General features: G+C 35.9%; 1 protein-coding gene across 2 annotated transcripts in view; it reads left to right on the plus strand.

Annotated features, from left to right (window-relative positions):
* The window catches only part of Rnf19a (ring finger protein 19A, RBR E3 ubiquitin protein ligase), a 52,208-nt gene that overhangs the window by 5,163 nt on the left and 31,919 nt on the right, over positions 1-15,126 (plus strand). Inside the window, exon 2 of one of the 2 annotated variants that reach the window (XM_048358413.1) lies at positions 12,729-13,495. In XM_048358413.1, coding sequence (XP_048214370.1) covers positions 12,822-13,495 — 674 coding nt within the window. In that variant the 5' untranslated portion in view covers positions 12,729-12,821. Of the gene's footprint in view, positions 1-12,726; positions 13,496-15,126 lie in introns of both variants that reach the window. The other variant, XM_048358414.1, reaches the window with a different exon arrangement.

Below are 15,126 nucleotides of genomic sequence, written 5' to 3' on the forward strand. Positions count from 1 at the left end.
TTAATATTAAAAAAAATTTTTTTTGCTGGGTGCGGGTGACTCACACCTGTAATCTTAGCTATTCAGGAGGCTGAGGTCTGAGGATTGCATTTCAAAGCTAGCCTGGGCAGAAAAAATCCATGATACTCTTATCTCTAACAAGCTATTCAGAAAAAGCTGGAAGTGGCTCTGTGGCTCAAGTGGTAGAGTGCTAATCCTGACTACAAAGAGACTCAGGGACACAGTGCCTAAGCCCTGCGTACAAGCCACAGGACCAGCAAAAAGGAAAGAAAGGTTTTTTGGTACCAGTACTGGAGTTTGAACTGTCTTGAAATCTTGCTTGGCTTTTTTTCCTCAAGGCTGGGGCTCTACAACTTGAACCACACTCTGCCCCTGGTTTTTTGTTGGTTAATTAATTGACAATAAGAATCACACAGATTTGTCTGCCCTGACTAGCTTTGAACCATAATCCTCATATGTCAGCCTTCTGAGTAGGATTACAGGTGTGAGCCACTGGTGCCTGGCAGATTCATTGTGTTTTAGTAGTATTTTTCCAAATGATCAATGTGTCTTTTGGAGTGAAACGCAGAACAGTATGTGCCATTTATTATACAGGAATTATTGAGTTTAATTGAAAGTCAAGGTGCCTGTCTTCTCTCTTTTACAACTGTCCCTAAATGACTGCCTTACCCTTTTTCCCAGTCTATAAAATAAAGGAGAATGTGCTATCGTCTTGTACAATCTGAAATACTCTGAACTGTTCAGATAAGACTGTTACAAAATTAATCTTTTATTACTACTAAGTTGCAATGACTAGTCCCTCTGCCTGGAATGTTCTTTCACCAGATTTCCACATGGCTAACTCTTTAACTATGGACCTTGGTGTAAATGTCACTTTTTCAGTGAGACTCATGACCCTATTTAAAATACATTGTTGATTTTTAAAAATTCTATTTAACTTTTTCCTACCTCTTATCAATCACCTAAAAATATTTAGATGAATTATTTAAAAAATATTAAACTTTATATAAAGCAAAGAACATTTTAGTATTATTTATAATTACTGAATTTAAATTGTTTGTGAAGAATAAAGAAGACTTTAGAATATCAAAAAAGATGTAAAAGAATATTTTAGCTAGCATCCAAGATGCAATAAAAATCATGGAAGTGAAATTATGTGTGTTTTGTTAAGACACTTTACAAATATTGGGCCTTTTGTGGTGGTATTGGAGTTTGAACTCAGCACCTTGAACTTGCTAGACTGGCCTTCTACCTCTTTTACCATATTTTCACCCTTGCGTTTTACCAGTTACTTTGGAAATGCTGTCTCATAGACTTTTCTGATCTAGATGACTTTGAACCTCACTCTTCCAAATCTTGACTTCCTGGGTAACTAGGATTACAAGTGTGACCCATGTATACTGGGGTAAATACAGAATTTCTTTGAGAGACTTGGACTTTTTAAGGCTATACAGGGGGTGGAGAGAGGGACTCTGAATGCAATGTTAACTTGAAATTGTTCCATATCTTTAGGAGACCAGGGTCTGGGAAGGTGGCTTAGCGGTAGAGTGCTTGCCTAGCATGCATGAAGCCCCGGGTTCGATTCCTCAGCACCACATACACAGAAAAAGCCAGAAGTGGTGCTGTGGCTCAAGTGGTAGAGTGCTAGCCTTGAGCAAAGGAAGCCAGAGACAGTGCTCAGGCCCTGAGTTCAAGGCCCAGGACTGGCAAAAAAAAAAAGGACTTCTCTTTAGGAGACCAATGGAAATTTGTAAGTAAACCTTAACAAGAGAGGCTAGGTGATTAATGAAGCCCTAAATAAGAAGGATGATAGTAGAAGAAGCACAGATAATTTGTCTCTGCCATATTTACTGTGTGGATAAATCATATGCTCTAGATGAGTGCTATCCAATTGAACTTTCTGTGATGAAAGTATGTTCTAGATCGACATTGTCTAATGTTATAACAAATAGCTGCACATATGGCCAAAGACTATTTGAAGTGTAACTAATGCATCTGAGGGACTGAAATTTTTAACAATTTTACGTGCTAGTGATGATATACTGAGTACCTCTAGACTTCATTTTTACATTTTACAAAATGTAAAGATTAAAATATTAGAATATCATTAGAAGGATAATTCCAGAGCCAAATAAAAATTGGTGCAGTCTTCTGAGAAGAGTGAGTGGATATTTGAGCAGATGCCCATGTGCATGACTAGTATCTGTGAAGTGATTCCTAGGCTTTTTGTCTTCATGCCTTAGGAGACTCACTCTGTCTCTTCATGAGCTTTTTCATCTTTAGATTAATGTCTCCCAAGAATCAGTAGTTGGTTATCTAATACATCTAATTTAATAGTATATTTTAGAATTTTACTGATTTTCTTTTGGATCCTCAATGAGAAAAACCACAAAATTAGCAAACCTTAAAGATTATTTACTATGTATTTCTTAGCAAGTACTTTGAGTTTGTTTTTTGTTTTTAAGAAAACACTTGCCCATAAGTTTTCTAGCCTTGTTATTTTGTATTTGAGTTTCTATTAGTGGTCTCATGGGAGACCATGTTTAAAGAAAGGCTATCAGTGCTGAATATCCATGGGAACACATTTGCTTCTTGTGCCTCTTATCTTAAAAGAGATGTTGTTCCTTTTGAGAATTACTTTATAATTTGATGAACATTTTTTTAAATACCTCCTTGGGCCTCTTACCATACACTTCCTCCAAACTCTACAGCATCTTATCTACATATGTTACAAACGGGTTGGCTAACCGGAGGTCTTCCCACTCCTTTGCCTATTATATTCTTTAGGAGAAAAAGGTAAATGAGACTCTAAAACTGGAGAAATGTTAGGATGCTGTGGGTACTAGTGTATATTTATGTGTGGTAGAGTAAAGAATAATGTATATGGAAACCTAAAAGTTTTAATTTTTTTAGAAGATACCTAAACTATCGAAAAATTAGGCTTCAGTTTGTTAAAATACTACTGTGGATCCACAGAAGGGAAATGCTAGTAGTTAGGGTAAAATTGAACCAAACACTATCAAAATATTAAAAATAAACAGATTAACCATGATACTTGTAAAGATTATATTCATGCCATGAATTTAGTAAGGCAGAAGAATGTACTTGAAAATTTGAAAACATTTAAAAGCACTTATCCAGTTTAACCCTAAAAAGTTCTTTGTATTAAAGCTGTGTATTATATACTAGAATAGTCTTAGAACTAAGGGACCTTAGACATCTGGTCTTAATAATCTTTACTTTCAAAGAAGGAAGCAGAAATTAAAACAAATAGATATACTTAGCTTAGACTGCATACTAGCCTAGTGTTTCCCTTCTGTTGATCTGCGGCAGTGTGTATTTTAATATGTTTTGAAAAATTTTTAACAGTTAAGTATCTTTAAAAGCCTATTAACTGATAGCTTGAGACTTTTGCATTCTGCTTTCCCTATTATTTCCCTGTTGGCGTATTGCTTGCCCTTTTTAACAAAAGAGGGACTAGAATAAGATAGCTAAAATGTTTTTTTAACCATTTTCTACATTTTTTGGTTTAATTGAATAGATAATGCTGTTTTCTGAAGCAACTTGTGACAGATTGAATAACAAGTACTATTTGTGTTGTTAAAACTACAAAGTATCATTCTGTTTTACCTTCTAATGAAGAATAGTCAAATAAGTGTGTTTGTGAAGCTGTTTAAGAAATATCTCTTTTGGGAGGCTTGGTGGCATATGGAATAGTTTATTCTGAATTTGTAGTTTCTGTTTCTGGGAAATAACAGAAATTCTCTTAAGGATACAACACATGATAATCTATTTATGTCTTGATGGGCATGAAGGGCATGAAGTTTTTAAAAGTAGAAAACAATTGCTGGAAACTGACACTTGCCTATGATAATCTATTGATCTCTCCTTATCTCCTTTATTTATATGTAAATTTAAAAATTCCTGTTTTAATATTAGGCCAGTAGAGTCAGGTTTGTACTTATATAGACATAAGAAAATTGAAAAGGGCTACACAGTGTGACTGTTTCCGTGTGTGTGTGTGTGTGTGTGTGTAGTTATATATACATAAAAAAATGAAAAGGGCTTAAACAGTGTGACTGTTTCTGTGTGTGTGTTTGTAGTTATGTACACATAAGAAAAATGAAAAGGGCTATACAGTGTGACTGTGTGTGTGTGTGTGTAATTTATTTATATTTCTCTCACAAGCATGTGGATGATTCAAGTATCCAAATTCCTCCATTGTTGTGATTCTGTTGCCCTTTTAGGTGTTCTTAGAGTTAGCCACTGGAATAGCTAAAGGATGCTTGAAGAAATGGTTGCATTGGTCAGGACTAGTTATATATAGTTGGTAGGTAGCTACTACTGGAATGAAAATATCCTCCTTTGTGCTGAGGAAGAAAATGAAATGGCTGAGCATATAGCATCATCTCTGCCACAGTAGTGTTTTTCTTATTTATACAGATGGTACAGAGAGGTCATTACCAATCAAAAGCCACAAACCTCTTGGTAGCAATCCATAGTGCCCAGATTTTCTTCTGTGTAAACTATATGCTCATGTTTCTGCAGAAACAGAAATAATTGAAAGAAATTTAGACTACATTTCTAAAACTATATGTAGCTGCCTTTTGTGGTGAACAGTGAATGTTTGACCTCTTAAGCCAGGCACTCTGGAGGTTGAAGCTGGAGAATCATAAGTTGAAACCATCCTGGTCTGCATAGAGACTTTCCCAAAATAATAATGAACTTCCCTTTAAACATACAAATTGATGAACCTTCATTTGTTCTGATTTTAGTTTTAAAAATGTGAGAGATTACTTTGTGTTGTCCTTCTACCTAATATTTATTCTTACATAATGAAATGTAGACCTTTGTTCAGAAAACGGTGTGGTTTTTTTTAACCTTCCCCCACACTTTGTTGAAAGATCTATAACTTTAAATCTTAATGGAGTAGAATATGTTCTAGCCAAGGATATAAGCTGATATAGATGAATATTGTACTTATAAATTATAGTAGAAAGGTTTTCAAGCGCTAATGTCAATGTTTTATGTGTGCGTGCCGGTCCTGGGCCTTCAACTCAGGGCCTGGGCACTGTCCTTGAGCTCTTTTGCTCAATGCTAGTGCTTTGCCACTTGAGTCACAGCTCTACTTCTGACTTTTTAGTGGTTAATGTGAGATAAGAGCTCCTATTTGGGCTAGCTTTGAACCATGATCTTGTGATCACAGCCTCTTGAGTAGCTAGGATTATAGACATGTTAACTTTTACTGACACTTTCAACTATGACTCCTCAGAAGTAGCTGTGTTAATTAACTCTCCATTAGATTCCTTAGGGAAGTTATTGAAAGCTATGGATGTATCTTCTTATTAGAACATACGTATTATATTTATAATTTATTATCTAGTTTGTTATTTCATTGATATCTCTGAAGCCAGTCAGTGCATTAGTGATTTTTAAAATATTTTTGTTACCAAAATTTATTGTGCCTATTAAATTTTTACTGTGACAGGTAGTATAAAAAATGATTAGTAAGTCAGAATTCTTTCAAATATATCGTCTCTTTAATATTGTTCAAGAAGTAAAAATTATGCATAGAGAATGCATTGGTGCTTACTTAGTATCTGGGTTTGGTAGCTATACTGGAGAGCAGGCTTATTAGAGGAAAATGTTTTCCACATTTTAGGTTGGCAAATATAACAACTTTTTAAGATTATGAATGTTACAACTTGAAAAATAAAATATTTATATAACCTTTTAAAATTATACCAGACTTCATTATAATGAACTTTAATTTTAGTTTATTTTTGTCAGTCATAAGGCTTGAACTCAGGGCCTGTGAACTGTTTGTAAGCTTTTCTGCTCAAGGCTAGTGTTCTACCACTTTGAGCCACAGCTCCATTTCCCATTTTCTGGTGGTTAGAGATGGGTTTACAGATTTTTCTCCCTGGGCTGGCTTCAAGCCTGGAGCCTCAGATCTCAGCCTCTTGGTAGCTGGGATTACAGAAAAGAGCCACCAGTACCCAGCTAAACTTTAGTGTTTTATCTCTGGAAGCCATACACAAACATCCAGATATTCAATATCCTAAACTTTTCTCTCTTTCAGTTTCATTTTGAGTTAGGATTTACTTTATATAGTTCAGGTTGGTCTCAAATTTATAATTCTTCTTCAGTCTCTTGAATGCTGAGATTACAGGCAGGCACCACAATGTCTAGCTTAAGAAAACCTTTTATTATACATCAGTTTTAAATAGCAGCTTAGTAAATACACACACACACACACACATACACACATTAGGCTAAAATAGTCAATGATACCATCATATGGAGATCTAAGCATATTATATCTCAGAGCCTAGATGAAGGTATCCTTTAGAAAACTATCAGATATCTCTTTGTGACTCAGCCCCCTGCATACCCCCTCCTCCCAAAAGAAAAACCATGTACATCTTTTCCATAAAGAAAAGTCAATGTAGTGTAGGAACTCAGGCATGGAAAGCCAGAGTTTTATTTGCCTAAGGTGTCAGGAAATGGAGTTTGGATTGCTAGAGGGGCTGAAAGTTAGAAGCATAAATCTAAGAGAAGAAAGTTATAGTAGGTTAGTCCTAAAATCTGTGGATAAACTGTCCTCAATAAGTAATTTTCTCCTGAACCATGCATGGGAGATTTCCAAGTATCTCAAAGGAAAACTAGCTTGAAGCTATTGAAAGCTGTGGATGTATTTTCTTATTAGAACATATGCATTGTATTTATAATTTATTATCGGGTTTATAATTTCATAGATTTCTCTGAAGCCAGTCAATAGTACTAGTTATTTTTAAACACTTTTGAGTTTTATTTTGTTTTTTTAATTTTTTTTTCAAGTCCTGGGGACTGAATTCTGGGTCTGAGCACTGCCCCTGGCTTCTTTTTGCTCAGGGCTACCACTCTACCACTTGAACCACAACGCCACTTCCGGCCTTTTCCATATATGCGGTGCTGAGGAATTGAACCCAGGGTTTCATGTATACGAGGCAAGCACTCTACCACTAGGCCATATTCCCAGCCCCTGGACCTTTTCAATTGTTAAACATTGTTAAACATTTTTATTGGGGAAAACTTAGTTGAACTTAAGCAGCTACTACAGAATTGCGTGTGATTCCCAATATAAAGTACCTTAGTAAACATTTGTGCTTTTTGCAAGACATTTTTAAAAGCATAAACAACAAGCCTCTATAAGTTCTATTTAATTAGTTACTAATTTAACTGCCAGATATAATTTTTTAAAAATCCTCCCTCTTCCCAAAGCTTCTAAGAAGATCATGGTGCTGATAAGAGCGGGGGGCCAGGGTCTGATTGTCAAAGACTGGATTTAGGGTACATGTATGAAAGACCATTTCTGCTACTGTACTTGTTCTGCCTTTATATGTTATAACTACATTTTCTCAATATTGTTTTCACTAAATTAATGAGTAACCATTTAAGTTGTAATGGTTCTGTGCAGTATTATTACATGCATTATATTCTCAGAGCATCAAAGGATTACCCTACATTTAGCCCAGTATGTATATGATTAACATGTAAAATAGTTGTCTCATGGTGTTTTGCATGGAACCAGTATCTTTTAAAATATCTCAAGGGCTAAGAATATGGCCTAGTGGTAAAGTGCTCGCTTTGTATACATGAAACCCTGGGTTCGATTCCTCAGCACCACATATATAGAGAAGGCCAGAAGTGGTGCTGTGGCTCAAGTGGTAAGAGTGCTAGCCTTGAGCAAAAAGAAGCCAGGGACAGTGCTCAGGCTCTTGAGTTCAAGCCCCAGGACTGGCAAAAAACAAAACAAAAATATCTCAAAAGTAATTTGTTCAATAAATGTTGATAGCATTGAATTTGCAGTTTTAGAAATTTAAAGAAAATTTCCTAGTATTGTGCAAGCCTGTAAAATTTATTTAGTCCCTCATGAATCTTCTATGTAGTGACATATGCTGTTAAGCTAATGAAACTGAAGTATGAAATATTTTTCTTCTTTATGAGAGGAATGTGAAATTCCAGAGATCTTTGTTATATTTTCCATATGTATCCTCTTTATGAATAGTTTCAAAGTGCTACATCATTGAATATTTTACTTGTGTTATAACTTGGAAAAGTCAATGAGAAAAATTTTAATTATTTGAAACTCAAATCTTTCCTGTTGAGAAAATAAGAAATTCCAGAATCTCTACAACATATCGCACACAGTATCCAGCTTACAAGAAGCAATTACTAGAAATACTGATAAACAAAATACAGCTTACTTTTTACCACTTCGTCCAAAAAGAAAAGTTAGGTAACGGAGTTAGCAGACAGATTTTTAAAAGCAACATGAGTATTTTAAGGACTTAAGGGGAGATAAATAACTGAACAGATGGGTAATATCAATGAAGACATGGAAACTAAAAAGGAACAGTTACTCTAGTAATGAAAAGTACAGTGTCTAAAAATTTTTCCTGGATAGATTTAACAGTAGAGTCAAGATAGAAGAAGAAAAAGTAAAATTGAAGACAGATCAATAAAAATGTGTTAAGCTCTTCCTGTGGTTGTACCTACACATCTCTGTAATCTTATCTGAGTATATTGGAAACCGTGTATACTGGTATTGGAAGTAGGAAATTGAAAGGGAATACCAAAATTGAGAGACACAGGGTAAAAAAAGACAACTACAAAAGCAGTACTTGCAAAACTGTTTGGTGTAAGTGAACTGAACACCTTGGGGGGAGGGGAAGGGAAAGGGGGAGGGGGGTATGAGGGACAAGGTAACAAACAGTACAAGAAATGTATCCAATGCCTAATGTATGAAACTGTAACCTCTCTGTACATCAGTTTGATAATAAAAATTTGAAAAAAAATGTGTTAAGCTAAAGAATGAAGAAAACAGATTACTCAAAATGAACACAGAACTATTGATATAATGAGGGCTGTTGGTGAGAATTCAGAGACATAAATAAATACCTTTCTGTCAGCTGGTACAAATTGGAAGAAAACATTTTCAAGCCAAAATCATTTAGGTTGTAGGAGATTGGTCCACTAATAAGTGATTTATCAATCAGTGGAAGATAGGGTGGAGAGGAGATCATTATTCAGTAACCATAGCCCAGATAACTTATAACTGGCTAGGTCTTTAGAAATCAAAGTTTAATCCTTACTTTTTTTCCCCCTCTTAGGCCTGTTCTGGTGCTGAACTCGGGGGCTAGCTGCTGTTCCTGAGCTTTTGTGCTCATGGCCAGCATTCTGCCACTTGATCCACAGCTCTACTTCTAGCTTTTTTTTTTTTTAAATTGCTGGTCAATTGGCCATAAGAGTCAGACTGAGTGGGCTGGCTTTGAACCACTGATCTTCAGATCTCAGCCTCCTTACTAGGATTAAGCTAGAAATACCACCAGTTCCTGGTGTGTGTATTTTTGTTTTGTTCTCTTTTTTTTGTTCTCTTTTAAGACAAAGTCTTACTATGTAATCCAAGCTAGCTTTAGACCCGCTATGTGGCCCAGGTTGGCCTTGAATTAAAGATTCTTCTGCCTCAGTCTGAGTGCTTGAATTAAATGTGTGCATCCATACCCCCCAGATCTCTTCATTTTCCCCTCTAGTACTGGAATTTGAACTACTTAGGTAAGAACTCTAGAGCCACTTGATCAATTCCACTGGTTCTTTCGGCTTTATTTTTCAGAGAGAGTGTCATATTTTTCTCCCGGCTAGCCTCAGACTATAAGTGTTCTATCTATGCCTCCTGAGAAGGATTACAAGCCTGTCACTATGCCCTGTTGATTTGTTGAGATGAGGGTCTGGCCACACCAACTTGAACCCCTGCTGGCCTTGAACCATGATTCTCCTAATCTCTACACCGTGTTTCCTTTCTTGCTCTGTGTGTGTGTGTGTGTGTGTGTACGTGTGTACTGGTACTGGGGCTTGAATTCAGGTCCTTGTGCCACTCACTGAGCTGTTTTTGCTGAGCAGTGATTACCATTTGAGCACCTCCATTTCTGGCTTTTTACTGGTTAAGAAGAAAGTCTTGAGAATTTGTCTTCCTGGTTTTAACCTCAGTCCTCAGATCTCAACTTTCTGAATAGCTAGGATTACAAGTGTAAGCCTCAGGTGCCTGATAGATGGATAGCCTCTTTCTTTTCCTTTTCTTTCCTTTTTAATTTCCTTCCTTCATCCCTCATCTCTTTCTTTCCATATAACTTTTAATCATGGTGTAACATGCATCCAAAAGTGCATTAATTATGAGTTTGTAGGTCAGTTACTTAACACAGAGTGAACATACCTTTGTAATTACTCCTACACTTGTTAAGAAAGCTCCCATTGAACCACAACCACCACCACGGTGGTGACTTCTAACATTGTAGATTAGTTCTGCCTATTTTGAATTTTATATGAGTGTAATTTTTTTTGCATTTCAATAATTTTATTGAAAGGTACCAAACGATAGTTGGTCAGGTTGCATCTGCCAACTCAAAGTTAACACTGATGTTTTTAAAATGTTGAAATGAATCAGCCCTTTGGGGAAACTGAAAGGCTACCCATAAAGCATGGTCTATAAAAGATAGGGAAAACATACTCTGTGGGGCTTTGGTTTGTGTATGAGTGGAATTTTATAGTTTGTTTATAGTGGAATTTTATGTGGCATTCTTTACTTCATACGTATTGGTGCTTTTATGGTATACACTAGTGTGAATATAACACAATTTGCTCATCTGCTTTACTCTTGATGGAAATGTGGGTTGTTTCTATATTGACTGTTATAACTAATACTGCTGAGAATATTGTTAATGTGCACCATTGGACATCTTCGTGCATGTATTAGAAAATAATACAGAAGAGAACTACTGTATTCATATCTAGAAGTGATAATAAGAGTCTATGTTCAGATTTGGTAGATATTCCAAGATTTCGAAAGTATAGAGGTACTATTTTATGTACCATTTTATATTTCTATCACTAGTATGAGAGAGTGCCCATTTCTCCATATCTTTGTGAACAACTACAAATATTTTTAATCTTAGCCATCTGTTGAGTACATCATAACTTCTCAGTGTGGCTTTAATTTTTTCTCCCTTATAACTAATGATTTTGATCATTCTCTCACAACTTCAAGTGCCTCTTAAGTCCTCCTCCCATTTTTTTTTTCTGTTGGGTTGTCTACTTTTATTGATTTGTAACTTTTTACGTGTTTAGGGTACTGTTTCTTTATTAGTTATATGTAGCACAAGTCTTCTCCAAACCCCATAGTATTGTCCCTTACTTTTATTATAGACCTGTATATCAGTGTTTTTTTATAGTTAGCAATTTTTAATGTTGTTTGACATCCTTTTATTGAAAATATTTCAATTTCTTATGTTGCTTGCTAAAATAAAAGCTTTATAGTTACACTTTTCACATTTAGATCTGCGAATAGCTTGGAATTGGTTTTTAATGGCATTGGGTTTTTTTTGGTATTTTAATGCTACCCTTTTTCATTGTGTTTTTAAATGGAATTTATTAGTAGTTTTTTTTAACAGTACTGGGTTTGAACTTGGGCTTTGTATATGATAGGCAGGTGCTATACCACTCCACTATGTCACATCTCTAGCCCTTTTTTTGCACTGGTTGTTATGAGACAGAATCTCACTTTATGCCCAGGCCTGTGTCTAGATCTCAAGCCACCTATGTTTTGCTTTTTGTTATAGCTGGGATGACAGGCACATGCCACCATACCTCGCCGCCTCTGTTGAGATGGAGTCTCATGAACTTTAGTACTTGGACTGACTTGGAACCTCTGTCCTCTCAGTCTTAGCCTTCCACATAGCTGGCATAACAAATGTGCATCATTCTGTCCAGCTATGGGTTGGATGGGGGTGGTGTCTCACATGTATGCCGGGCTATATTTGTCATCGTCTAATTTCAGCCTCTGAAGTCCCTAGGATTATAGGTCTAATCCACCAGTACCTACTTTAATTTTTCAGACAAGGTCGCACATTTTTGCCTAGGCAAAATAAAGACTATGATCATCTTAATTACATTTCTCACATAGCAAGAGTAACAGATAAATACCACGATGCCCAGATAAGACTTCACTAACTTTTTACCACAAACCTCTTGATAATCATTTCCCAAATAGCTGAGGTTACTGATGTGAGCCACTGTATTTGGCCTTTTGAATTGATTTTTATACATGAGGTGAGCCATAGGTTAAACTTGTTTTATTTTCTCAAATGAATAACCAGTCAACACTATAATTGTTAAGGCCACTTAGTGCTCAGAATATTACCTTGGTCATAAATCAAGTATCATATATACGGGACATTCTTCTGTCCTATGTTGTATCAGTTCAAATGAAGAGAATCTTTTGTTAAGATTAAGGAATATGCTCACTGCTATTTCAGAATTTTATATTCTCCTGTAGAGTATTTAATCTGATAAAGAACATACTTATTTGAAATTGTACAGAAAATTTGCTTGTAAAAATATACAAGGGCTGGGAATGTGGCTTAGTGGTAGAATGCTTGCCTAGTGTGCATGAAGCCCTCGGTTTGATTCCTTAGCACCATATAAATAGAAAAGGCCGGAAGTGGCATTGTGACTCAAGAGGTAGAGTGCTAGCTTTGAGCAAAAAGAAGCCAGGGACAGTGCTCAGGCCCTGAGTCCCAAGCCCCAGGACTGGCAAACACACACACACACACACACACACACACACACACACACACACACACACACGCTAAAATTAAAATTAAGTGGTCTTGAATTGTGTTTTTGTTTTTCAGGACATCCATGATACAGTCTTCCGTAAACTGAACTTCTTCAAGAATTATCAGAAGGAGCCATGTTGGATTTTGTTACATCATGACTTAAACTGAATGCAAGTACAAGAAATAAGTTTTGCTTCTAAATATAATGAAGGGCTGTGTATAACCACTGGCCCTGACTCAATTCTGATGAGCATTTTAGACATGAGTTTACATCGGCAAATGGGTTCAGATCGCGATCTTCAGTCTTCTGCTTCCTCTGTCAGCTTGCCTTCAGTCAAAAAGGCACCAAAAAAAAGAAGAATTTCAATAGGCTCTCTGTTTCGGAGAAAAAAGGATAACAAACATAAATCAAGGGAGCTCAATGGCGGGGTGGATGGAATTGCGAGTATTGAAAGTATACATTCTGAAATGTGTACTGATAAGAACTCCATTTTCTCTACAAATACCTCTTCTGACAATGGACTAACTTTGATCAACAAACAAATTGGAGACTTTATAGAATGCCCTTTGTGCCTTTTGCGGCATTCTAAAGACAGATTTCCTGATATAATGACCTGTCATCACAGATCTTGTGTGGATTGCTTACGACAGTACCTAAGGATAGAAATCTCTGAAAGTAGAGTGAATATCAGTTGCCCAGAGTGTACTGAACGGTTCAATCCCCATGACATTCGCTTGATACTGAGTGATGATGTCCTGATGGAAAAATACGAAGAATTTATGCTCAGACGGTGGCTTGTTGCAGATCCTGACTGTAGGTGGTGTCCAGCTCCAGATTGTGGGTAAGAAGATACTGACTTTTCCAGAGTTAATTGGTTCCCTGAAGATAAGGATTTGCACACTGCTACTTGAAAAAACAGTGTTAACATTCAAGATAATTTATTTATTCAAAGAATAAACTGAGCATATATCATGTGAGGCACAATGTTAGGTGTTAAAACCAAAAATCATAACTTGTTTTTATATTGTCTTCATATATTTATTTAATTCCATATTTGGAAGGAAAGAGTACGATAGTGAGAACAGGATTTAGCTGTATGCAATACTGAATTTTCCTGTCTATTTGGAGAACTTTTATTTGGGAGTAACAAAATGATCGGGATTATTGGTAATGACAGTTATCTGTGGACATAAATAAATGATCCTTTTGCAAAATACCTTAACAAAATTACAGAATAATGTGCTCTAGTTTGTATGTGTAAGAGTTTGCTATATATAGTTTTGTAGTATTTCATTTACCTCAAGTTTTTAAATTATAAATATCATTTAATAAACACTTAAAGTAATTTATGTTAACAGAGTATCCTCTGTTCATAGTGCATTGGTTATGTTCATTTTTGTCAGAACTAAGAAAAAAGACACGTGTTCAGGAATAGGGAAGGCCACATAGGGAAGGCCACAAACAGTAAAACTTAGTACATAAATAAGCCAAATATAAACAAGAGCTTATGAAAACCTGGAACGTCCAGATTATATAGATATAGTCTCAGGCATCACTGGAATATGATTTTAGCAAATTGCAGTTTTGGAGTCAGGTGCAGTGATACACACAGGAGGATCATGAATTTGGGGCCAGCCTAGGATACATAGGAGATTCTGTCTCAAAAAAAGAAAAGTACAGGGCTGGGAATATAGCCTAGTGGTAGAGTGCTTGCCTCATATACATGAAGCCCTGGGTTCAATTCCTCAGCACCACATAAACAGAAAAAAAAAAAAAAAGGACAGAATTGGCGCTGTGGCTCAAGTGGTAGAGTGCTAGCCTTGAGCAAAAAAAAAAAAAAGTACAAGTACAATTTTATCATTAAAAACACAAAAAATTTTGTTTCTAGTGTGTAAATGTAAGTCCCAGTTTTCCCTGGTTATTAGTGACACTGAAAGACCTACTAAGGATTTCAGTAAAAATTACATAGTTATTTAATACTTCATGAATTTATTAATTATGGGTAGGACAGTCTATGCAATATCATGTTTGAATTATGCTTATACTGAAGGGAATTTATAACAAAATTATAGGTTAAAAGATATTTAAAATGGGTTGTAGTGACTTCATGTGGGAAGGTGCTCAGCTGTCAAGAATCTCCACGGATGCCACCGTCCTGTCATTCAGAGTGTTGCTATAGAAGTACCAGGCATCTTCACTTTTGCTACCTTGATAATAGCATTGGCTATCATGTTATAACATTGAAATACATCAATTTTCTTAAAAATACTTTTATAAGAAAAAAATGGGTTGTAGTGAGCTAGTTTTCCAGGGACAATGGTATAACCAACTTCTAGGACCCATGAAAGACTGAACTCTCAAGAAAAAGATAGGGAGACAATATTGTTCAATAATGGACAATATCTTCAAATAACATGATATGATTGTATCACTCTTTTTTGTGGTGTGGGGTTTAAACTCAAGGCTTTGAAT

The sequence above is a fragment of the Perognathus longimembris genome, chromosome 12, assembly GCF_023159225.1.
Source record: "Perognathus longimembris pacificus isolate PPM17 chromosome 12, ASM2315922v1, whole genome shotgun sequence".
Lineage (NCBI taxonomy): Eukaryota > Metazoa > Chordata > Mammalia > Rodentia > Heteromyidae > Perognathus > Perognathus longimembris.